General features: G+C 42.3%; 2 protein-coding genes across 8 annotated transcripts in view; both read right to left on the bottom strand.

The window, feature by feature from the left end:
• MBTPS1 (membrane bound transcription factor peptidase, site 1) overlaps positions 1-10,372 on the bottom strand; it is a 57,514-nt gene extending 47,142 nt beyond the window's left edge. For 6 of the 7 annotated variants that reach the window (XR_004973725.1, XR_004973724.1, XR_004973726.1 and 3 more), the window contains exon 1: positions 10,190-10,372. The gene's annotated coding sequence lies outside the window, so the exon portion shown is untranslated. The remainder of the gene's footprint in view (positions 1-10,189) is intronic. The other variant, XM_036346992.1, reaches the window with a different exon arrangement.
• A 2,243-nt stretch (positions 10,373-12,615) lies between these two features.
• The window catches only part of HSDL1 (hydroxysteroid dehydrogenase like 1), a 20,525-nt gene continuing 6,887 nt past the window's right edge, over positions 12,616-26,253 (bottom strand). Inside the window, exons 2-5 of the mRNA XM_036346996.1 lie at positions 22,110-22,335; positions 20,999-21,444; positions 20,557-20,784; positions 12,616-14,793 (exon numbers count right to left, since the gene is read on the bottom strand). Of these exons, the coding sequence (XP_036202889.1) occupies positions 14,695-14,793; positions 20,557-20,784; positions 20,999-21,444; positions 22,110-22,329 (993 nt within the window). The 5' untranslated portion in view covers positions 22,330-22,335 and the 3' untranslated portion in view covers positions 12,616-14,694. The remainder of the gene's footprint in view (positions 14,794-20,556; positions 20,785-20,998; positions 21,445-22,109; positions 22,336-26,253) is intronic.

The following is a 26,253-nucleotide window of genomic DNA, read 5'->3' as shown; positions in this document are numbered from 1 at the left end:
TTTAAAGGGCCAGAAGGTTGAGAACCACTGGCTAAGACAATCAGTTCTCTCCCAAATAGAAAACAAAACTTTTTAGGCTTTTGGAAAATAGGACATTGTAATAGCATAAGACATTCTACCTTAATTTACTAGTATTCAGTCAATCATACAAGTTTATAGAGTGTTAAGCAAGTTTAAGACACCGCCAGGTATTGCAGAATAAACAAGTATTGTTAGTAAGTGAAGGACACAGTCCTCCAGGTGTGACCCAGCAAATAGGCCAACCATAACCGCAAGCTAAACATGGCATAGGAAAGTCAAGTGTCAAAGCTGAAGCACACGGGGAGTGCCAGGGACACTGGATTGAGGTTCTTCCTGGTGTAGAGGAGGCTTCTGCTGATGAAGTGGATGGCAGCTGGCTCCGATGGAAGCTGAGCTGGTAGGGCTGGAAGTAGGGAAATAAGGAGGGGCAAGGGGCATCCTGAGCAGAGCTGCATCACAGGAGAGGAAAACACAGGCCACACACAGAATCAACAGGTCATCTGTGTGAGGGGGGAGGCAATGAGATGCCAGTCTGGAGAAGCTGGAAGATGAGGGGCAAGGACCTCAAGCAGGTATGAAGTCCGAGCCAGAACATCCAGCAAACAACTGGAAATATAGACCCTCTCCATCCAATGGGGGTGAACTGGCAAAGATAAACAGAGCCAGGTGGGACTGCTGAGCAATTTTGTTCACTCATCCAACTCATTTACTGAGCAACTCTGAGGAGCCGGGAACTGTTCCAGACAGTAGGAACAGAGCAGAAAACACAACAAACAGAAACATCTGACCTCATGGAGCTGACCTTCTATTGTAGGGAGATGGGCAATATACAAGATAATTAAAACATACAGTACTAAGCTAGTGATAAATACTGTACTATATTTTAAAGGAGAAAAAAGAAAGAAGGGGCTATGACAGTATGACATGTCAGGGGAGGGGCTGAACTTTTAGACAGAGTGCTCCAGAAACCTCTGAGCCACTGATGGAAGCGGGAAGCTCATCAAGCCCTGGGAGAAAGAGAACTGCAGGCACCGGGGAAAGCAAGTGCAAAGCCCGGGGGCAAGGAACATGCCCAACTTGTGTAAAGAAAGGCAAAGAGGCCAGTGTGGTTGGAGCAGTGAAGGAAGGGCACTCAGAAGATGAGACGATTTGACAGGCAGGCAGACTACAGAGGGCCTCGTGGGTCAGAGAAAGGCCTGTTTTCACCATGAATGGGAAGGGAACACATGATCAGAGCAGGAAAGTGACACAGGCAGGAGCAGGGAACCAACTGGCAGATGCCTGTAAAGATGGTTGCTTGGGCCAGGGTGGGGCAGGAGAGGTGATGAAGGTGGTCACATTACAGATGTGACAGCAAAGTTGACAGAATCTGCTGACAACCAGATGTGGCAGGTGTGCAAGTGAGGAGCTAAGGACAAGACCAAGGCCTCTTGCCCCTAACTGAACCTGAGATGGAGAAGGCTGCAGGAAAGCTGGTTTGGGAAACACTAGTAGGAGGTGAGTTCCGAACATGTGAAAATTTAGGAGCATTAGAGTTGAGGCCATGACTTAGGGCAGAAGGGAACAGGGAGGTAAAAAAAATTCAGTGAAAAAAACTTTCTATATGAAGAGTGGTCAAATGAAAGAGACCACTGGTTTAGTCACTGCCCCAAAGGGCCACACTAGTGAAGGCCAGCCTACTCTAGTCTCCAAACCCACCGGGCTGGAAGGAAGATAGCCTCAAGTAGAAAAACCTTATGGGATAAATGATATAATTGGGAATGACAGGGACAAAGATACACCTGTTTTGTTTGGATCTGGCTGACCTGCTTATGTATGTTAAAGGTGAACTAAAATCTGGGTTTTAAGAAGACACTCTCTTCAAAGAACTATAGATCATAAGTTATGAAAGATACCAAGGTTTCTATGGTCTCCCAATCCCAGAATAAGAGGGCTTCAAAATTTAAATATACTTTGAGGAAAACAAAAAACACCACCAGGGAGCAAGAGGCACTGGCACTAGGGTTGCAACACGGGCCACTTACAACCAACATCTGTGTCTTTGCCTGTTTGTTTTAAAGATGGCCAGTCCCCACTGACTCCTCTACTGGGCCTTTAAAAGCACAGACTGCACTTTCCCATATCTAAAGCACCTATTCACATGTGTCTATGATGGATCCTTCCTGGATCTCATATATAATGCAAACCTGGTGAGCACTCTCCCCAAGGCAGGCTCCAAATAAGGAGCAACAAGTATTAAGATAAGCACAGAGTATATAAACAGAGACACACACATATACACACATGGGGGGGGGGGAGACACTCTTTAAAAAAGACTTCTAACTTTTCCTTTTCTTCCCTTTCTGAATAATTCAGCTGAGGACAAGAAGGCTGGCACTGGTGGGAGTGCCACAGTGGCCCGGTGTGGGAAAATGGAGTCTAAGAGGATCAGAAAGGTGCGTGTGGCGGAGAGGCACCTGGTAAGGGTTGTCAGAGCCTGAATGGGGTGATGGCAACAACAAAAGGAAATTGATTTGACCAAATAAATATTTTACAGGTAGTGGGAGGCAGCTTTCTGTCAAAGAATGAAGTCACAAATATGAAAAGGAGTGAAACTTGAATGAACCATGCAGGATCAGACTAAAACTGGAAGCACTGGTCTGAACTCAAGGTCTTCAATATATAGACAGATGTAGAAACAAACATATGCAAATGTGTGTACACACACATACATTTCCTAGCTTTGTCTCCTGAAAGGACACTGGGGCAGTGACATCCCAATAGGAGAGAGCCTACCAAGTGCCCAGCACTGGTCTTCTAAACACCATCCTCACTAAAAGAAACCAGGCTCTCTGGAGGAGGACCTAGTACCAGACTAGGCGGGTTAAGAACGGATGAGTCTGGAACATTTTATTCTTGCAGAAAGGAAGAAAGTGCTCAAAGAATTATGGGGATGTGTCAATAGGATACAGAAGCCAGCTTGGGATAATCTGAGCATCAAAATAAATAATGAATGTAACAGATCCTAACCCACTGAGTAAAACAGGAAAACCCGAGTCCACAATGACATATATTAATAAAATAAATTGAAAATTTAAAGAATGGGATATTCAAATAAACTCGGAATGCCTCCCAACAAAACTGATTTACAAGGGAAAAAAGAGTAAGTTTATGTGGAGAAGCTTCATCAAGTTAACCAGCAATGGGACACAAGGAACAGGGGCCACTGAGCAGATGTGCTCAAGAGCCCTGTGGCCAAATATGCACAACCTCAATCAGAACCCACACCAAGGGACAGTCTTCAAAGTAACTGGCCTAGAATATTCATAAGTACCAAGGTAATGAAAGCCAAGGAATGGCTTAGATATGGCTCCAGATTGAAGGAAACTCAAGAAACATGACCCCTAACTACAACTCAAGACTCAGAAATGGGCCCCTTTGCTGTATGGACATTATTGGAACAAATAGCAAAATCTGAATGGGGCCTGCCTATGACTGGATAGCAGTGCTGTATCAAGACTAATTTCCTGCCCTGTCAGCTTGGCTCAGTGGTTAAGCGTCAACCCATGAACCAGAAGGTCACAGTTAGATTACTGGTCAGGGCACATACTGGGTTGTAGACTCGATCCCCAGTAGGAGGCAGTGGATGGATGATTCTCTCTTATCACTGATGTTTCTATCTCTCTTTCCCTCTCTCTTAAATGAATAAAAACATTTTAAAAAGACTAATTTCCTGATTTTGAAGGCTGTGTTATGATCATGTAAGGAGGTCCAAGCAATCGAAGGAAATGCCCACTGAAATATGTGGGGATAATGGGCACCAGGCCTGCAACTTACTTTCAAATGGTTCAAAGAGAAAAGGTTTTTTTTAATACTGTCCTTGGAACCTTTACATTGTTTACAAAATATGCAAAGAAGTAAGTTCTATATTTAGTCTCAGGTGCTAGAAATGCACTGAGAAGGGTGGAAGTACCGAATTTTAAAATGTGGGGAGTACACTTACAAACTTCTTATAAGTGCACTCCCCACATTTCTGGTTAGACTCACTGTGTGCATAACCAGACCATACACCATGTCAAAGAGATTAACACACACACATCAACCGTTACACTGAATGATATCCTAACAGATGGAATTGAGCTAGTCAAAGTGAAATTAAAAGTATTTCTCAATCTAAGGAATTGAGAGAACTCCTGAAAAGATCCATTATAAATTTCTGTTAAAGTTAACCTCAATGTTTCTATAATCCTATATAATAAAAGCCTAATATGCTAAGTGTTCAAATGTTCATTTGACCGTTTGACCAGTCACTATGACATGCACTGACCACCAGGGGGCAGATGCTCCGACTGGTAGGTTAGCTTGCTGCTGGGGTCCAGCGGGTCAGGACCGGGCGAGAGGAGCCCTGGGGCCCTTCTATGGTCCCTCCCCCACCCCCATTGTGCACCAGTGGGGTCCCTCAGCCTGGCCTGCGGAGGATTGTGCTGAAACTGGCTCTCCAACATCCCCTGAGGGGTCCAGGCTTGTGAGAGCTCACAGGCCAGGCCGAGGGACCCCACAGGAGCACAAATCCATGCACCGGGCCTCTAGTTTACATTATAAAACTCTAGTAACATTCTGACAGACATAAATTGAGACACTCAGTATAAAATATAATCATGTTTAAGAATTCAACCCAATAAAATGAGTACTCTCATATGTTGCTACTGAATGTAAAAAAAGTTCTTACCAACTTTTAGAATATCTTGCCAATGTGTATTTAAAAGCCTTGAAGATGAATGTAAAAAATACTGGTCTAATAAATCCAGTAATAACAATAAAAAGGAATACTTACTGAGCTTTTCTAAGTAATTTGCATGTATTAACTCATTTAATTCTCACAACAACCTGTTACTACCCTCATTCTCAGATGAGAAAACTGAGGCCCAAGGTAGCTCAAAAACTTGCCTAGAGTCTCATGGCCAGTGAGTGCGAAAGCAGGGCTGGGAACTAGGAATATCTGGCTTCAGAGCCCACACTCTTAAGAGGTAGGCTACACTGCTCTTCTAAAATCTCCCTTAGAAATTCATTCCCTGTATGTGTGAATCTGAAAGCATACAATGATTTATGTCCAAGGATTACAACTGGGGGAAATTAGAGACATCTAAAAGTATAATAGGGGACTAGCTAAATAATTATGGTTCATCCATATTATAGAACTAGAGGTCTGGTGCACGAAAATCATGCACAGGAAGGGGAGTGTGGGGGGGAAAGGTTCCCTCAGCCCGGCCTGCGCCCTCTCGCAGTCCGGGACCCCTCGGGGGATGTCCACCTGCCAACTTAGGCCCGATCCCCTCGTGAGCCACATGCAGCTCTTTGGCCCCTTGAGTGTGGCTCTTCCACAAAATACCACGTGGGGGTGCGCACGTACAGTGTGACTGACTTTGTAGCCCATGTGCAGAAGCTGGTATTTTGTGGACGAGCCACACTCAAGGGGCCAAAGAGCCACATGTGGCTCGCGAGCCACAGTTTGCCGACCACTGCCCTTGGGAATCGGGCCTAAGCTGGCAGTCAGACATCCCTCTTGCAGTCCAGGACCCCTAGCTCCTTACCACCCACCTACAGTGGAGGCGGGAGAGGCTCCCACCACACAGCTGCGCTGGCCAGCCATGAGCCCAGCTTCTGGCTGAGCGGCGCTCCCCCTGTGGGAGCGCACTGACTACCAGGGGGCAGCTCCTGCATTGAGCGTCTGCCCCATGGTGGTCAGTGTGCATCACAGTGACCAGTCATTCTGCCCTTCGGTCGATTTGCATATTAGGATTTTATTATATAGGATGTTATGCAGCAATTCCCAATTATGTTCCTTAATTATATTCCTTTGGAAAGCTGAATAATGATCCCCCAAAGATGTCCTTATCTTCATCCCCAGGACCTGTAAATGTTATTTTATATGACCAAAGGGAGTTTGCTGGTATAATGAAACAAAGAATCTTTAGATGGGGAGATGAACCTGGATTATCCAGGTGGGTCCAATGTAATTACAAGAGTCTTCATAAGAGGGAGGCAGGAGCTCTGAGCTGGCAGTAGATGTGATGATGAATGAGGCTGAAGTAATCAGAGGAAGAAGTTAGGAGCCAAGGAATGCAGGCGCCTCCAGAAACTGAAAAAGGGATGAAGCCCTGCTGACATCTTGACTTTATCCCAGTGAGACTGACTTAGAACTACTAACCTCCAGAACTGTAAGATACTAAATTTGCGTTGTTTTAAGACACTAAGTCGGTAGAAATTTGTTATAGCAGCAAAAGGAAACTAATATATTTTCCAAAGAATATGGGGAAATACTCATGAAACATTAAATAAAACAGCTCATGTACAATGTGATCCACACTTTAATTTTTATATACGTATCTATGTGCACAGGAAAAAAGAATATGGAAAAGGGTCTACCAAAGTGGTAACACAGGTTCTACATTTCAATGGTATGATACAGGTAGTTATTTTCTCCTTAAATTCTATTCATTCATATTTTTACAAAGAGAGTATGTTACACATTTATAATTAAATAAAACATATATTACTTACTGGCAAATACCTTATAAACCTCTTAAAGTAGAGGTTTATAAGGTAAATATTATCTAGAAAAGTATTTTCTGATAAGACAGTGGCACAAAGATTCAAAATATTTACATTTTAATTTTATATGTAATATGTAAAGCTTAAAAGGGATCTATCTCCTAGGAATTGTTTACTAAAAGCTGTGTCTCCCTCTTAAAGGAAAGCTAAGCTTTTAGCTAGTTCATTCTGAACGGGCTTACCATCTGTAGTATCACTTACTCGTAGGGTCTAATTAGGGCTGTTACTGGATCTACCAAGTGTATATTGGATTTAATATCTATCAGTTCTTTATATAGAAGACTTGGTTACCTTTCCATGCAAAGGTAAACTCTAAAAGATGGTATTTACATAATTATGGGCTTCCATAATTAAGTTATAATTATGCCTCTAATACAGGTATAATCAAAATATATTGGACATCAAACACTGAATGCAAACAAACCAGTTAAAATAATACATGCCAAGAATGAGACTTAATGATATATTTTAAAAGGGAGACAAAGTAGAGGAAATGCATTACTTGGACAAGCAATTGATCTTGCTGACAGCTAGCACTGCATGAAACTCTGAGATCCTTCTACTCTGCGTTAAAAAAGAATATGGCTAAGATTATAATTCTGGGTATAGGTAAAGTACATCTGAAATTATTTATTTACAAATAATTAAAAAACAATTCAGATGAGAGGAAATTACTTGTATCACCCAATAGTCATCTAAGTATGCAGATATACCTTGCTTTTTAATAAATCTTTACTGAAATAACTCCAGAGAAAATGGAATTATGTTTAGGCCACGAAAGGGTACCATTCAGTTCAATTAAAATGTAGCTGTAAAAATACCACTTTTGTAACTAACTGTATAGTTGGCTGTATTAGCATTGTTTAATAAGCTAGCATTTAAGTGATGCCAGACCATACTGTCTTTAAAAAGGTGTTTTTACACCTGGTTGAACTGGTTCCTCCTAGCACAGTCTGTCCATTGGTAAGGGGGAGAGGGGAAGAACACATAATTCAGCCCAGAGTCAATAGTGCCCAAGTTTAAAAATCCTGGTCTACCCCGTCTTTATTGCCTAGTCTTTCACACATGTTGCTCCCGTGTCCTATTCTCTTTATCCTTCATTCCTCTAGTACTGGCTAGCCGCATATGAGGCACCCCCAAACTCAGTACTTTCCTCATTTTACTTTAAACTCATTTCCTTAAACAAAAAGACATTGTCAAGATTAGTAAATCTAGCTAACAGATTTCTGCAGCACATCAAAACTGACGAGGAAAACAGAGAAGAAAAAATCAACTTAAGTGGCTCTTAACCACCTCCTCAGGCAAAACACTGTAAGAGACCAAGGTCCCCTACCCAAACACCAAATAAAGGTCTAGCTCTAGCTTCACATTCTTAATATTGCAAGTCACCAAGAGTTGGAGTTGTCAAGCCTTTCCAACAAAATATACCCAATGTCTCAACTCTCTCCTACTGCAAAGAGGTAGCTGCAAGTCCCCCCGCCCCCAAACCCTGCTTAAAGCACGAATGGGAGTCATGTGCAGTTCACCTAAGTCTTCAGCCCTCCTAGTTCTTGTTACTTGAATTATTTGTGCCACAAAAATAAAGAGGCAGCAGGCAAGAACGACCTACAACCAGAATGATAGAAAATGAAATAAAAAAACATGTGAATTTGAAGGGAATGCTAAACACCTCTTGACTGGAAGAGAACCCATAGGTGCCTCAAAGCTCTTCAAGCACTCAATTAGAATTTTTTTCATAGATACAAGCAACTCTTGATCAGATAACAGTTGCTTGGGGAATGCAATGGAGAGAACCAGTAGGCAGGAGTCACGCCCCCCCCCACCCCCATCCCCACACACCCCTTCCAATGAAGGCCTCTGGCCATGTGCATCATACACAGGAACATGAAATAAAATTTTATTTGCAAAAGGTGTTCTGTATGAATGAATAAACAAAATGTTTTATATCCATAAAAAAGAATATTACTGTGCCATAAAAAGGAATGGTGACACAAGCTACAATATGGATGAACCTTGAAAATACACTAAATTAAAGAAGCTGGACACAAGGTATGATACCACCTGAATCAATTAAATATTTGGAAAAGAAAAATCTAGAGCAGTAGTTCTAAACCTTCCTAATGCCGGGACCCTTTAATACAGTTCCTCATGTTGTGGTGACCCCCAACCATAAAATTATTTTCGTTGCTACTTCATAACTGTAATTTTGCTACTGTTATGAATCGTCATGTAAATATCTGATATGCAGGATGTATTTTCATTGCTACAAGTTGAACATAATTAAAGCATAGTGATTAATCACAAAAACAATATGTAATTATATATGTGTTTTCTGATGGTCTTAGGCGTTCGACCCCCAAAGGGGTCGCGACCCACAAGTTGAGAACCGCTGCTCTAGAGAAACAGAAAGATTAGTGGTGATCTGGGGCTCAAGTTAGAAATGAGTAGTGATCTTTTTGGGGTGATAGAAATGTCCTAAAAATGGACTGTGGTTATGATTACACAACTCAATATTTTATTTTTTTTAAAAAAAATCAATGAAAAAAATATCAATGAATCAGTACCTTAAAACTGGTGAATTTGGCAGCATGTAAATTTTACTTTAACAAAACTCTTACATTAAAAGATAAAAAATGTTTGGAAGAATCACTGTTCCCCAGGCCCCTCGTTTTTACACATTTACAGAATGAGACCTTTAAGTCAGAGAGCTACTTACTAGCACAGTTCAGACTGAACGACCAGAGGAAACTAAATGCTCCGGAGTTCAGCTCGGATCTTATATCACTCTATCTCACTTGGAAGTTTCTTAAGGTAAATGTAAGTATTGAACCTAATTTGCATACACAAACAGGCCAAGATTCTCAGTGGCTCTAACAAAAACAAGGGGTAAACACCTTAATAAAAATGATGTTGATCTGTAACAGTCACAGGAAGCACATCATGACAAGGCATGGCCAGACCTGAAGATCCGACAGGTCTGGAAGGCATCCTGGTTCCGAGTAAACCCACGAACCTCGGGGCCCCCCTGCCCAGAGCTTCTTACACTGCCCGTCTGAAAATCAGCGGAGCAGGGTGCACAGAGAGCGCGGCAAAGCTCTGCGGTCTCTGAAAACCTGACAGCGGAACCCTCTGGAGTATACCTAGCACTCCGGGGATGTCCGGAGGCTGAGGGTCAGAGCCCGGCATATTGTTTCCCTCCGTTAAAGCTTATTTCACATAAAGGAAATGAAATTGGGCCAGCTACCACACCGGGTAAACACGCAGAAAAGGCCGGGCAGGGACAACAGCCGTTTAAGTCCAGGCGGGGTCTGGCGAGCGGAGGGGGCTGCTCATTTCCTACCGCCAAGCACGCTGTGGAGCCGGTGCGTTTAAATGCCCGGCTGTACCGCACGCCCCAGGCCCGCGCCCCACAACCCGGGTCCTCTCCCCGCGGGTCCAGGGTCGCAGGGAGGCCCCAGCCACCGCCAGAGCATACCCCCATCCTCGGGGCCTCGGGCGCGAGGAGCACCTCAGCACGCGCCGACAGCCGCGCAGATCGGGAGATGCGGTGACTCGGGGAGCGGGCCTCCCGACGTACCTGCTGCTGCCTCACACTCGGGTCCGGAGGGCCCGGGATGACGGCTCCTCCGCGGCGAACACACCTCGAGTCTCCATTCGGGGCTGTTTACTCTCAACTCTCGCGAGAATACGCCATGGGACGGGGAGACCGACGGCAGAGAACACCCGCCCCGCCGGCTGTGCGTACCCTGCGTGAGGCCTGCGTGCGCACTCCGGACGCCGAGGGCCGCAGGGTCTGGGCCGGAAGACGAACGACAGTCTCGCGACGTTTGCGGCCCTGGGGAAAGGGGCGGGGCTGCAGGCCGTTGGTCTTGCTCTGCCCTAGTAGCGGCACCTGTGCTGGGATGCGCTGGGCTTTGGGGCCAGGACCTTAGGGAACAGGCACAGGCACGAAAGCAGCCACGCTGGCCCTTGTCCTGCGGTCAAACCTGACGGATCGGGCCCCGTGGCCAGCATTTGCTATAAACGCCTGAAGCTGTATCCAGCGCTCTCCTCCTGGGGCCTGTAGGTGTCCGGGTCCAGAGCCAGGCCCGGCGGCACCAACTCCGCAAACTCCCACCCGTTCACCGACATGGCAGCGGGCGGAGCGGTCACCCGTGAGTCAGTTACCTGTCTCCCTCCCACCCCGACAGGCGGAACCCCTGCCCCAAATCTTGTCTGCTCCACTCCGGGCTCCTTTCCGCCCTGCCTGGACCAATAATACCAAGTGTTACCCCCTTCAAAGAAACAAATATCAAAAGTTTGCCTCCCCCCACAAAATGCGTGGGTGATTTCAATACTGGGGATCACAGGCTGTTTTCTGTAGAAATGCTAAAGTGGCCCACACTTTGCTTGGGCACAATTGGGGAACAGAAAACATACGTTAGGTGATGCTAATGAAAAATGATGTGCTATGTAGTCAGATAAAACTGCTTATGTCTTGCTTGAACTTTCCACCGCAGCATGATAATGCTGCATAGGACCAAGATGACCAGAAATGTCACAGCACTTCATCTTCCCTTTAACAAACTCGTTTAATATAGGGGATACAGAACCACCTGCTAGCGTTGTGATCTTGGGCAAGTTGTACTTGTTCTTTATACCTGACCTTCCTACTCCCCCCACCCCCCAAAAAAGATATTAATACCTACCTCATAGGAGGGTTAAATAAAACAAAGCTGGAGTCATAACATGTCCAGTAAACAGTGGTGGTTACAGACCAATCCACACCTGGTGAAACAGTCCCCACCCCCCATTCCCCCGTTTTGAAATCCTCAAAGTTAAGCAGAACTCCCAGCTGCCATGATTAATGCACTTGATCTTAAACTTAACTCTTCTAATTTGGGGTAAATTGATTTTGGCCAGGGTTCTTTTAAGGGCCCTTTGTCACTGTACCATTGAATGCATAGCCCAAGTGTCAGGGGCTAAGGTAGGCTAGTGCATTGCAAACATCCTTGTCATGTGACAGTGAAGCCCAAAAACAGGGAAGTGAAGAATGCTGCCAGCTCCTTGGAACCCTGCAAACTGAAGGGGACTCGGACATGAGACAGATGGCTGAGAAATCCACCAAGAAAGGCGGAGAACCACAGCATCCTGGTCTCCCGGTTTTCCACCACTCCAGGTTCTAACGTCCTAAACCCATGCTTCATGTGTGTAATAAAGCACTCGAAATTCCGTGGAAGGCAAATCTTTATTTAAACTAAATGCTATTTTAGAGAATAACAGCTTAGCCAATACTGAGACAGACACACGGTGAGACTGGTCTTTGTTTCGGAGGGCACGCAATGTCAAAGACAGAGGACACCACCTAAACCCTCTGGTTCCCAAATGTGACAAGATTTTAAGTAACTTGAGGTTAAAACAAAACAAAAACACTCCTCAATAGAGCTGTCTCTCCTTGCTGTCTTCCTGTCCTCCCCACTCTTTCTTGAACTCACTACAATCTCCCTTTCATCCCCACCAATCGATCTCCATGTTGCCAAAGTCAGTGATTAAAACCAACCTTCATCTTACCTTATCAGAAGAATGAGATGAAGAAACCAACCTAATATTTTCAAAAGACATGCATATGTACAATTTCCTTGCCTAATTACCTGCTCTTATTGAATTGCATCCATAAATTAAGTTCATAAATTAAGTTTTTACAATTTTTAAGTAATTGTTTCTATAGGGAAAAAAATGTATCCCTCATTCCAGACAATCCATTCACAAATATATGGAGCAAAACCTCTTCCAAAGGAAGAAGCAACCACTTTCATTGTTAAATTTTCAGTTCACAGATTGTTTCAAAGGTTATTTCCCCCATTCTTAGTAAGAAAATCCATCTAGGTCCGGCCAGTATGGCTCAGTGGTAGAGTGCTGACCTAGGAACCAGGAGGTCATGATTCAATTCCTGGTTGGGACACATGCCTGGGTGGTGGGCTCAACCCCCAGTGTGGGGTGCAGGAGGCAGCTGATCAATGATTCTCTCTCATCATTGATGTTTTTATCTCTTGTCTCCCTCTCCCTTCCTCTCTGAAATAAATAAAAATATTTTTTTTTAAAAAGAAGAAAAAAAAAAAAGAAACCCCATCTACAGTGGTCCAATTATTACTCTAAAATGAGCTCTGGGAAAAAATGTTTTATGAAACATAAAACCTAAGGAAGATTCTTGGTTTTGATCTTTCACTAACTTTGAACCAATAAGCTTATTTACATACGTCCTGCCAAGCAAAGAATTTTTAAAACATCACTGACATGGTTTATTTATTCTCATCATGTAACAATGATTCAATATCTAATCTACAAATATAAGACGTTGCTGTACCACATAACACAGGTATAAATATGGTACTTTTTACATTACATTGCTGCTGCTTATTACATGTCAAAGTTCAGGTCAATGCGGCAGGACATCAAATTTTTTCTAGTCTTAATGACCATAATTGTTGGGTGAGGGAAAATGTCAAATGTAACCAAATAAAGGCTCTAAACTAACTCCATCAATACCTTTAGTTATGTAGTGCCATTAGTGTGTATGTTTTCACATCTGAATGTCTTCCTCTTATGTGATGAAGGCATGATCTATAAGTGGAAGAGCTTTTGAACTGAGTCCAAGTCACATCTGAAAATACTGAAGCAATGTCACTGGCAAAACTGTGAGTGTAACATGAAAGCATGCTTAGACCTACTCATAATGGAACATCATCTCAGGAAACAATTCCATAAAAGTCCTGATTTCAAAAATTTACTAGCTTCTGCATCAGTGTCCCAATATTAAACTCCAAATTTTTACTTTGCACACACTGTCATATCCATACAGTGATTTACAACTGTCAAGCACTACATATGTGGTCCTCAAAATGTTTGGCTTTATAGGACCTGAACCAAAAACATTTCACAGTAGCTTTCAATGCTAACCCATACTGTGGGGGGCTATGCATAATTATCTTCACACCAATAAAACTATTCACTATAATGCATAAAGTAATTACAGGAACCAAGAATGAGCTTCTAACTTATTTCAACAGATACAATACATATCACACACATTTGTCCAGATTTTAACTACTAATTTCATAAATACTTGATGTTTACACCAATAATGCTACTGGAATTAAATAATATTACATAGAAAAGTGTATGAAAACCAGATATAACAAGCTCTATGGGGCTAAATTTTAGTTATAAAATGGGTCATAGGCTAAGAAATCACTACTTATCCACAATAATTATAAATCAACAGATTACTGACAGTCAGTCATTACACATCCAAATCTAGGAATGAATTAATTCCATGGTAGGTTAAAAAAACAGATGGTGTAAGTAATATTATACTTGGCAAGCCAATAGCACAAAATTGGGTAAGATTGTTTAGTATAAAGAGAAATAATCTAGAACTTTAATACCCTGTAAGGTTCCACATTAAACCAGCTTAACAAAAAAAAAATTTTTTAGTAACTTACCCATAAAGTTACCCAGATACACACATCCATAAACATATGGTTCTCTAATGAAATATCAGTTAAAAGCAGCATTTTCATATACAGATAGACAACTAGAGCTACACAATATTAACACACACAGATTTCTACTGCTGATCATACCAGCCATCTTATAAAATAACACTTTTAAATAGTCTTTCCTGATGAACATTTGAAAACCAATACTATAATTCACCTACTGACATAATTAACCTTAAAAAAACCATCTGAAATTTTAAGAGGTCACAACTCATGTTATATTTCAGTACCAGATTGCTGTAACTCCTAGAACAACATAAACCACACAACTTTTGAACAATTTAGGGGGAAAAGCATTGAAATTTAAGTTTCCTCAATCAGTTCTTGTACCTCAGTCATTATTAACTCTGTGCCATTCATTTGGCCCTTGAGTGTTTCCACAACATTCTCTACAAGTATTATGTTTGCTTTGCAAATGATGAGCCAACAATATGCTAAGTCATCAGTAACAAAAGAAAATACAGAAGATAAATGTGTTCTTCCAAATGTCAGAATACTGTAGGTTCCCATGACTTGGCAAAGCGTCCCAAACCATCATCCAGTTTCAGGGTTTGCAGGATAAGGCCTCCTTACGTAAAGAACGATTGAGAATATTTGCTCCCCACACCCAGAGCCATTCAGGCATGTACTGTGCAAAAAGAAACTAAAAATGGAAGAGAAAAATGTTAAAAGATTAGAACCCAAAGCCACTGACACTGAAATGTACAGATCAGCATCTTATTTAATCCAACAAATATCACTGATCACTTTAAATACTAAAAAGGAAAAAGACTACAGGTGCTACTGTACTTAGCACCTTATTAGCATAAGTCCATATGTTAGACCTATAGGAATAGAAACATGATCACCACCCATCCATCCCCTTTCTCTAATAAGGAGGGACACACCTACATGCAATAATAGGATTCCATCATTACTTGATAAGAATAGTGTGTTAATTTGCTTAAGAATTATAAACTCCAGAAGGAAAAGCAGCTGTAATAGATAAACGTTAGTGCTATGTGAGCAAACAGGTTTGAGAGGCAGAATGGAGCCAAGTTAAATAAGAAAACTGAATAAAAAACACTAGGACCCTAGTACACTGTCTTGAGATGTGATGAGGATGGTTTGGGGATCCAGGGAGTCCAGCTGATGTTCTGCTACCAGGTTCTCAACCAGGCCCATTTTGCTCCCTCTCCCCCAAGGTTATAAGATTACTGGTTGTCACAACTGGAGTGGTGGTGCTACTGGCATCCAGTGGGCAGACGTCAAGGATGGGCTGAACATCCTATAACGCATAGGACAGCTCCACAACAATTATCCAACCCCAAATGCCAATAGTGCTGAGGTAGAGAAACCCTGCACTATAGTGGCACATTTGTCAGTATAGACGTTATACTGCGTGAAAGTTCTAACACTTTGCATATTAAGAAAGGGAAATGGGCAGACCCCCAGCAAGTGTTGAAATTCTAGTCTAAGTTACTCTGCAGCTCCAGGGAACCACACCAAATAAGGAGGGGGTCCCAGTGTGGTGAACTGCAGGAAGACAGTCGGGAACCACAGCTGCTCACAGCAGATTCCACAGAAGCTCCAAACCACCACCTCAGAGACAGGAGCCCAGTATTTGGCCTGGAGCCATGGGTAACTTTCTGGGGGAAGGACTAAGGTCTCTTTGGACTTCTTTAAACAGCTAGGATTTCATGGAGGGAAATGCTTGGATATTCCTCCTTGGAGCTGCTGTCCTAAAGTAAAAGATTCTGAATCCATGGAGATGAAAGAAGTCAACTTTTGGTCCCGGAGGAGGACCCAGTAAGTAGTGTCGCAAACACACAGGCACATGAGGCAGACTAGATAACTGGATCCCCCTTCAAAGTACATTTTTCTTCAATCTTTATTCAATGGAGAAAGAATCAGCATCTAAAAATCTGCTTGTGTTCAATGTCCATCCATGACCACTGTCTATTGCAGGGGACCAGCATCAAGGTGTTTTTCACAGTTTCCTAAGGTGCTGCACTTGGAGATGTCACTGGCTCATCTTGTCTAGCTCATCCCAATGAGGTTTTTAGCTTCCTGGGAAGCAGGTGGAAAGAGCTTGGTGGAGAGAGCTAATGGAAGAGAAGGGGAGAATTGCATCCCCTGGGTACTGACAGACAGACGAAAGGGGCTGACTCGTCGCCTATTTCGAGAACAACGGTCACAGGAAAGAATGCCAAGTCTCTGGCACTCCAAACTGCAGAGGAGGGCCACAGTGAAGAGGAGGGTGCGAGTGTGAGTGTGTCTACAAGAGAGAGGAGGGGTGGATTTCGGGTTCTGTAAGGCTTTGTGCATGCTCAGGACTCCTGACCACTCTGTCCAGGCCTAAGAGTGGAGCTGGTCCTCCTCTTACCGTTGTCAGCCTGGCTCCTGGACCCTCACCCACATCTCAATATGCAGCCCAAGGGGCTTCTCATTTCCACGGAGCTCCACCACTCCCTCCATGCCACGTGTTCTCTTCCCAACAGCAACACACAGCGTGTGTGTGAACAAAGACATCCAAAGTAGGTAGAAATTCAGAAAGGACCATGAGCCAGTCGGAGAGCTCAGATTCTCCCACTCTACTCCCCTTTCCCCGGCGCTTTCCTGTCACCTGGAACACAGTCTCCATGTTCATAGGCAAGAAACTCATTGCTCACGTTGTCAAATGAATTGTTTTTTCAGCCACACACATACCAGCATGTTTCTGGCCTTTATGTCAAGGATCACAAACAGAAAGCTATAAAGGAAAGGCCCTCCTTTTTCTGTCCGGCTTACTATGTGTTCCAAAGTTGACAATCGAATATTGCCTAATGCCACTTCCGGAAATAAGAAATGCTCCCAAACCAACATTAATAACTAGTGAACAATGAAAACAAATACATTTGACTCCTTTCTAGCTGTTTTTAAAGTCCAAATCATTTTTTTTAAGTTTTTGCTTGCAAATCTTTATTAAGACAACTAACATAATACACATAAGATGCAATTGCTACATTATATGAGAGAAAGCAAAGATGTCATGGTTGTGAGTCAGTTCTAACTGCTCCTGTTCAGAAATGCTGTTTCACAGGCATGTAAGGAAATGAAGACATGTGTAAGGAAGGCTGAGGCAGGGGTCAGGGGTGAGAAAACCTGCTCCCTAACCTCTGTGTAAGCCTGTCAAACATAACCTCTGTTCACACAAACTCAGAAATGTTCTCTGTGAAATTACCTTTGATGCCCTCTTTGAAGTGGCTTCAAGGTGGGTAACAGATGCACATGAATGTGCTGAGTGCTGCTAGAGAAAAGCCGCATAGCTGAAGGCACCATCGATTCTAAGGCCCGCCATCACTCAGGCCTCCTCTCTGCTCAGCCATCCACTGATGGGTCCCCAGGCACCTCACTCCCCTTTCTTCACAATTACTATTTCAAACCTCACTCTCTCAGCCTCGCACTCCCTCCACCTCACCCTCATCTCACAGGAGCCATCAGACCGGGTTTCTCAACTTCTAAGTGGACTCCCAGCCTCTCCTCTCTCCTCCTTCACTTTCTAGTTGTTTCCAAAATTCACATCACTTCCCCTCTACTTGTGCTTTCAGCCTTACTCCCCCACTTCCAGGAATCAACAGCTTTCTCGTCTCTACGCTCTTTCTTCTCCACTTACCCAATTCCTCCAGCATTAAATTACAGTCAAGTCACTGCTGATTTGCATAGATTAAATAGCAACCAGAATTCCTTCCTTTGGACCCAATCCACTGTCTGTAGAGCCTTATATCCCCTCCCCCCCAAAAATACATGTTTATTGATTTTAGAGAGAGGGCTAGAGAGATAGAAATATCAATAATGAGAATCATTGATTCGCCCCCTACTGGGCATCAAGCCCACAACCTGGGCATGTGCTCTGACTGGGAATTGATACAGTGACCTCTTGGTTCATAGGCTGACGATCAACCACTGAGCCACACCAGCCAGGCTACAGCCTTATAATCTTGAGCACACTGTCTCCATATCCCCATCTTCTCTATAGTCACCTACCCACTGTAATGCAGCTGCTCCCTAAAATGCCTCCAAAACTGCTTTCATCGAGGATTTCCAAGATTCTAAACCCAACAGACATATGTTGGTCCTTATGCTATGGGCCAGATGGCACCATGTGACACTGATGACTATGCCTTCCACCTGAAAACTATCTCTAACCCTCACATCCATATTCCACTCTCCTCCTCTCCTACTGACCTCACTGGCTGCCCTTCTCAGTCCACCTTCCCTGGAATGCTGGAGTTCCCTGAGTCTCTGACCAGGCCATCTTTTCTCCTCTACACACTCTCCTTGGATAGTATCACCAACCCCACAGCGTATCATCCAGCTAAACACTGATGACCAGTAAGCCTATAACTCCGTACAAACTCTCACCTGAGCTCCCGACCTATGCAGCTGCCGACTCCACTTCTAACTATTTCCCAGACCCTCCAAATCCAGCATGTGTAAAACTCGTATTGTTTCTCCAAAGCCTGACCTCTTCCTCTCATGCTACCTGAGTAAGTGGCACCACTGAGGTTCTGGAACCAAAAACCTGAGAATGTGTTTCTTCCTTTCCTTCAACCCCTCCTGTTCAATCTCTCGCCTATCTTGTCAAGAAATACAGTCAGCCCATCATTCTTATTTAATTAATAACATATAAGACTAACTGGAATAAACAGCACAAAACAAAACTTTTCACAGTATGTTTAGCATATCAAACTTCACACAGTAAATTTTTTATAAGCTAAAGACAGAAATTGAAACCTTGACAAAATTTAGATCTTTGCAATCTGAGAAAAATGGAGTCAGAGAAAATAATTATAAAAGCAAAGCCACACTCTAGCCGGTTTGGCTCAGTGGACAGAGCATTGACCTGAGGACTGAAGGGTCCCGGTTTCGATTCTGGTCAAGGTCACATGCCCAGGTTGCTGATTCGATCCCCGGTAGGGGGTGTGCAGGAGGCACCCGATCAATGATTCTCTCTCGTCACTGATGTTTCTCTCTCCTCTCACTTCCTCTCTGAAATCAATAAAAATATATTTTAAGAGAAAAAAAAAAAAGAAAAAGTCACGACAACAAAAGCTACCAGAGAAAACTGCTATGGACAAAACAGCTACTAATGAATCAAATATCTGTTGTAAAACTGAAAAAAAAAAATTTAATAATGTTGAAAATAATTTGAGTAAAATAAAAATGAAAGTAGAAAAAAGTGGAAAATTTTAAGTTTTCTATAGAAAACTATTCTAGGAATTAAATTAGCTTAATAGGATTTCTTGACAGAAAAATATATCTACATTCTCCAGAAAAGCCCATCAATGTGAATAAAGTATAACTGCAATTAAAATGTGAGTGTTTTATAAATGCAGTCAAAATACCTACTGCATCTAAACACCTTCTTTATTATATCTTCATTTCTCAGGAAACTTCATGGTCAGTGGCTTGGAAAATTATTTTAGGTTTCTCTGCTTTTCTCCAGTAATTAAGGACCTGGAAATAACCACTTAAAGAAAACTGTTTCTTATTAAAAAAAAAACTTATAGCCAAAACTTTTGAGAAAAGTACAAATTTACTCTTGATTTACTTATCTATTTATTTGGTCTTGGTAAAGCTGATAATCTTTATTAAAGAGTTCCCCAAATATCTGCTGATAATTTAAGAAAATTCTACATATTAAAGAAAAAAGAATTCTAAACTAGGGTACATCTATTTATTATGCCAGATAAAGAGACAGGTGTCTATTATAATAAATCATTATGAGTTCTCTAATACTTAGAATCAAATTTTCAAATATTTAACAAAGTTATTCTTTAAAATACTAAAGACCCAAATCTTTGTCATGCCTGAAGAATAAACTAAAAAAATAATAATTCTATGCTTCTTAAACAAATGAGTCCAAGAATATACTGAGATTACTGAGATGTGACAACTGTGTTACATGAAATAGACCTTTGTGACTTTGTCTTTTGATCATATTGCTGACTTAGAGGTACCCACTCAAGCATTACTAGAATGTTTGCATTTTTAAATTCTCATCTAAATTCTTAGTATTTTATATGGCTACCATCTACTTATATTAAAGGAGCACCTTTCATCTCTTAGGTGTCAAGTAGGTTAAACTTTTGAATGCTCTAAATAATCCCACGAAAGAAAATCTAGTGACTTAACCAGAACCATTAACAGTATCAGGTTTGGAGCCAGATCTTTGAGCATTAGGTCAACTGTCTTCAGGCGTGGGCCACTTCCTAAAAATAAACCCTTACTTTTTTTGCTGAGGAAGAAAAAAAGTGTCAGGTTTAAGAATCAGAATTAGCAATTCTCATCTTTCAGCCGGAGGCTTCAGTCAGATTCCCATGTATCATTTAGGAAGGTTTAGGATTGCATTAACCTAATTACAAAAGTGAAGGCATACTGTTACCTGGATAGAATGGGACCAATATCCTGTGGTCCTTTTCGAAATGCCAAGGGTAGAAACGGCATGATGTGCGTATACTTTTGGTGAAGGCACCAACCACGGGCACTTGTGCAGAAAACTGCCAGGGGCAGTCATGTGGGTAGCCACGCAGAATGGGATTAGACTCTGCACAAAGATTCCTTTAGAAGCATATTCATACTGTAATGCTCTGCTGAAGTGGTCTAAATAAGCCTGTTAAAAAGGAGCAGAGGGAAAGACTTTTAATTTTTTGGAACTTGGAAGAAAATTCAGGAGAAAATGAGGCTTGCTTATAATCATTTCAGGAAAAAAAAATACAGCATTAGCAAACATGAGTTGTTGACAAAGAGCTCAACAGATTGGGCCAAACCATTGTAATAAATGTCCTATTGCATTGAGATCTCATTTCCAATCAGGAATACATTACCTTCGAAGCAGAAAAGGCAGCCAGCTGGGGAGTTGGTTTGCAGCAGGAGCCAGAAGAGATAGTGACAACAGCGCCTTTCTTTCTCTCCACCATCCCCGGTAACACTATGTGGACCATCAAACTAGCCGCAGCAATGTTTACATTTATGATGTCCCAGAGTTTGTCCTCGGAGACCTGAGTAAAATACTGAGGGTAGGGATAAAACACGCCCACATTATTTACCAAGATGCCAATGTCTTTGTCTTTCAAGGCTTCTCGAATCGGGTCGTAGATCTCACGGCCGTTGCTGAAATCTGCCACTATAATATCGGTCTCCACTTTGTAGGTGTCAGCGATGTCTTCAGCAACCATCTGCAACTTCTCTCGGTTCCGACTAATCAGGATAATATTGAGGCCACGGCTTGCTAACTCTTCTGCGTAGGCTCTTCCAATCCCATCTGTTGCACCTACAATACAACCAGGAACAGTGAGCACACTCATTTCGTGGTGAGATCTTTAAAATATCCTATTTAGCATTTCTGCTTACTCAGAGAAAGACTCACACTAGAAGTAAAGCAAGTTCTAATACTGATCAGTCAAGAACAATGTCATAATATGAAAATGCATATTATGTATCAAACACTCTCCCAGACACCCTGACAGGTAGATGAAAAGTTATTTTCCATTCACCAAGTTGATGAGACACAGTAGGAAACTGTTTTCAAACATATATCTGGCTTGAATAAGTGCCAGGAAATGATAAATTACAATGATAGTTAAAACAAGAGAAATGATAAATTACAATGATATTTAAAACAAGGAAAGCTTTTCTGAACGTGGTGACAGTTTGTAAGGACAATTTCAAAACAAAGAGCAAAAAGGAAAGCAAGGAGTAGGAAGGTGGGGCTGGAGCAACACTGGGAATAAGAGAGAGCAGAATAAGGACAAAAATCAAAGGAAGATTCTTCCAAGGTGATGGCAGTAAGAAAATGCGAACATAATAAAAAATAATAAGTTTTTTTTTAAATCAGCAAGTTCCCATAAAATTTAATAACTCCTTGAATAATATACCCAACTTAAAACACAAACAGGAGATTTTAGATTAGACAAGGATTGAAATCCCATTTCTTACCACTCACGACTGCCCATCTTCCATACTGCTTGATCAGATCTGCTCTGCTCACCAGGCGAGGGACAAAGTGCAGCCTGATCAGGCTGTAAAAGTCACAGATGACGGTGATGCTTTTTCTGGCTGTATACCAGGCTCCCACCAAGGCTAGAGCTTCCACATAGCAATTACACGACCTGGCGATTTCCCTATACAAGAGGTAGAAGCTGTCAACGGCAGCCATGGCAGCCTGCAGGGAAGGGAAACAGAGGAGTTCTGTGCTTAGTAAGTTAAAGGAACATGCACAGTCTGAGTGAAGAAAAAGAGCTGAGGACATCAGGACTGAATAATTTTGCATTCAAATAACAGTAATAGTTCAAATCCATGTTGCCCATGGATCCAGGCAAGTTATGATCTCATTAACATTTGTAGTTTATAAGCTTCTTCTCTTCCAAGGAGATTAGTCAACACAACTACTAAGAGTTACCAAATTCCTACTAAAATTCAGGCACTGTGCTACATGTTGTGGATACAGAGATAAACACAATATGCTCTGTACCCTAAAAAAGCTTCAAGCTCAGTATGATGACATGCCCAGACTTTAACTCATATAACAGATGAGAAGGACATTTATTTCTTTGCTTTATTCATAATCAGCAGGTGCAGAGAGCCTACTGCCCATGTAGACACGAAGAAGAAGAAATAGAAGTAAAATTAAGACATGGCCTTGGCTGCAAAAAGTTTATAATCCAGGTGAGGCAAAACTAAGCTTTAATAAACTTTTACATAAATAATATCCAAAAATGTATATTTGAAAAGAAATACTCCCCAAACTTAAAGAAGTGGTTTTCTCAAATGAAAATGGCTGTAACGGATGGAGGAGTGCTTACTCCATCTTACCAGGTGAACTTGTATACCAGGTGAATTTGTATACCATTATCTTTGACCCTTTATGTTTGAGGAAAGAGAAGTCCAATATAACTCTTATAAGTATCCACATAGCAAACATTTATAGCACACCTACTATATTCCATGTACTGTGACAGATGCTAAGGACTCAAAGATGAGTTAAATAATTGTAGCTAGGAGAAGAGACAGACATTTAACAAAACAGTTTTAAATGCCGTATGAACTGGTGTACATATGCCTGCAATTGGAGACAACCTGAAGAGGTAGACAAAGGCAGGCATGACCAAGGTTGATGAACTTCATCCTATACTCGACCTGGGGAGCCACTGATCCAACTGCACTATCAATGAGGGACAAAATATCAAACAGACTAGAATAGACTACAATGAAATTACAGAGAACTCAGATATACACAAATACAAGAATACAGCATATACTAATACAAGATATATTAATATATCTATAATAATAAAAGCATAATATGCAAATTGACCAAACAGCCGTCTGGACATCCTTCCAGACAACCTTCCGGGCGAAGCCAGGGCTGCAGCCAAGGGATCCAGGCAGCTGCCCCAGCTGTGAGGGAGGGATCGAGGTAGCCACTGCGGCTGCGAAGGCCTACTCTTGCACAAATTTCCTCTATCGGGCCTCTAGTATTATATAAAAGAAAACTGATTTTAAGCCAGTTTAATCTGAGTTTAATCTCCTTTATAGAAATCCCATTGAAATAGAAAAAGCAAATCCTGAAACTAAGAAAATACCCAAAAATAGCAGCACAACTTGCCATAAGTATAAGGAAGAATGAGTGAATTCCCTCCCTTTTTATTACAATGTGAGCTCAACCCAAGTTCTCAACTAAGCAGGAGAAAATAACCACAAATAGAATGTGTTTATATAAGAACTAGAGGCCCAGTGCACAAAATTCGTGCACTTGGGGGAGGGGGTCCCTCAGCCAGAGTGCAAGAGGGCGCAGGCCAGGACAAGGGACCCCACCAGTGCATGATAGGGGCCGGGGATGGATGCAGGAGGTTGGCTAGCCAGGGAGGGACCAAGGAAGAGCTCTAGGGCATGTCTGGCCCATCTTGCTCAGTCCCCGATTGGCCGGACTCCAGCAGCAAGCTAACCTAGCGGTCGGAGCATCTGCCCCCTGGTGGTCAGTGCACGTCACAGCAAGGGGTTGAGCATCCTTAGCATATCATTAGCATATTACGCTTTGATTGGTTGAATGGCTGACCAGACAACCAGACACTAAGCATATCAGGCTTTTATTATATAGGATGACACTGTATTGTGATTAAAAGGCACATAAAATAGTTTAAAATTATTGAATATACCTTAGAACACATGTTGAATATTTACATTTCTAGTCCAAATTACAAACCAATAGAATATACAAAGGAAATATGACAGAAAACTGAAGAAATAGATAAGCAGGGGTTTCTTAAATGGCCCACAATAAGGATATAATCTCTTATCAAATAAAGAGATTTATTTGTCAAAACGAATCAAATACTAGGCCATGAATTGCAAAAATTAAATGCAAAAAAAATAATCACTTGTACGCAATAGTGCTTTTCAAACAAAATGTAATAAAATTAGAAATAATAAAGCTATGACAAAAAACTATATACTTGGAATATTAAATCTTTTCTTCTAAATAACAGGTGGGCATATATCTAAGATGTTAAAACAATGTTTCCAGTGAGAAATTAAATACCACATATCAAGATCGAATGGGTTACAACCAAAGCAATACGTGTGGGAAAGGTAATTGTACAAAGCGTATATAACAAGGTTCTAACTAAAAAGGAGGAGGTCTGATACACCTCATGCAATGACCTCATACTAATGGGAAACTGAATTTCTTCCCCCAAAATACAATTTATTTTTTCAAGAATTTGAAAGATGCCTGACTACAAAGAAGTTTCCCAATTTTTATGCTCTACTCATTAACAACTCCGACTTTCCTCTTACCTCCTCCTCCAGTTCTGGGCCTTCTGAAGGCTCAGTCTCTTCTTAAGGCCAATCTGCGAACAAAAACTAACACAAAACAAATTCCTTTCTTTTGCCCTCATAGCTCAGCAGGGAAAACTTTATATAAAACTAATATCAACGATTTTTAAAATTAAGGAAATGCAAAAATTCTTATGCCATGAATCCATGTGTGTGTATACAGAAAAATATTTCCTCATCTAAGAATAAGGAAGGCCAAAAGCGTCTGTCTGATGAAAGGCTCGGTTGGAATGGCAACCAGCTCCCGCACCGTGTTTCTTAAGGAACATTCATCAAATGGGACAAACCTGCTCAATAGCTTGCAGTGGTTCTCAACCTGTGGGTCGTGACCCCTTTGGGGGTCGAACGACTCTTTCACAGGGGTCGCTTAAGACCATCGGAAAACACATACATAATTACATATTGTTTTTGTGATTAATCACTATGCTTTAATTCTGTTCAATTTGTAACAATGAAATTGGGGGTCACCACAACATGAGGAACTGTATTAAAGGGTCGCGGCATTAGGAAGGTTGAGAACCACTGGCTTAGAGAGAGAGGGCGCTCTGCACAGACACCAGGAGCTCAGGACACAATATGCAGGAAGAGGCCAGCCGCCCAGGAAAGGAGGCAGACACGGCCGTCCTCTCTCCCTCTCCCCCTGGTGTCCACCTGGGCTTCCCCTGGGCCTTGTCTTTCCCTCTGCAAACCACCTTCCTGTGATCCACCTGCAGAGCACCTGAACTTCCACACAACTGCAGCCACCTGGCCTCTCTATTTCACATTCCTGGCAGAGAGTCTGGCTGGCCCGCCTGAGCTCAGGTATCCGGCACTTGGCTAATCAGCTGGCAGAGGTGGCAGGGAGGACGTGTCCTGCGGTATCTGGAAGAGCCCCTTCTAGCCTGTGAGTGGGGCAGGTGCTGTAAGAACGCGGAAATGAAAAGAAACTCTGGTACACCTTTCCCCTCTCCTTCCACCCCAGACACTGCGTTATAACCGTTCTGTTTGTGAACTACACCCAGGAGGCCGAGTTCCTCTAAGGCGGAGGCCAAATCTTACTCCTCTGTTTCTCCAGCACCTTCCACAGCCCCTGGCCCAGAGCAGGAGCTCAACACATGTTTATGGCATTAGACTTTACTACCCAGCCTCAGCTCAGCTCCCAGGCTGTTTTTCCATCTGGCTCTCCGTCTCCACACACCATCTTGTTCCCCAACTGTGGAGGGCACCACCAAACAAACTCCTCTGATCCTTACAGAAAGAAAAACCT

Source organism: Myotis myotis, unplaced genomic scaffold (assembly GCF_014108235.1).
Source record: "Myotis myotis isolate mMyoMyo1 unplaced genomic scaffold, mMyoMyo1.p scaffold_m19_p_19, whole genome shotgun sequence".
NCBI classification, from domain to species: domain Eukaryota; kingdom Metazoa; phylum Chordata; class Mammalia; order Chiroptera; family Vespertilionidae; genus Myotis; species Myotis myotis.
The sequence above is the reverse complement of the archived record's forward strand: the minus strand, read 5'-3'. Positions and strand labels throughout refer to the sequence as shown.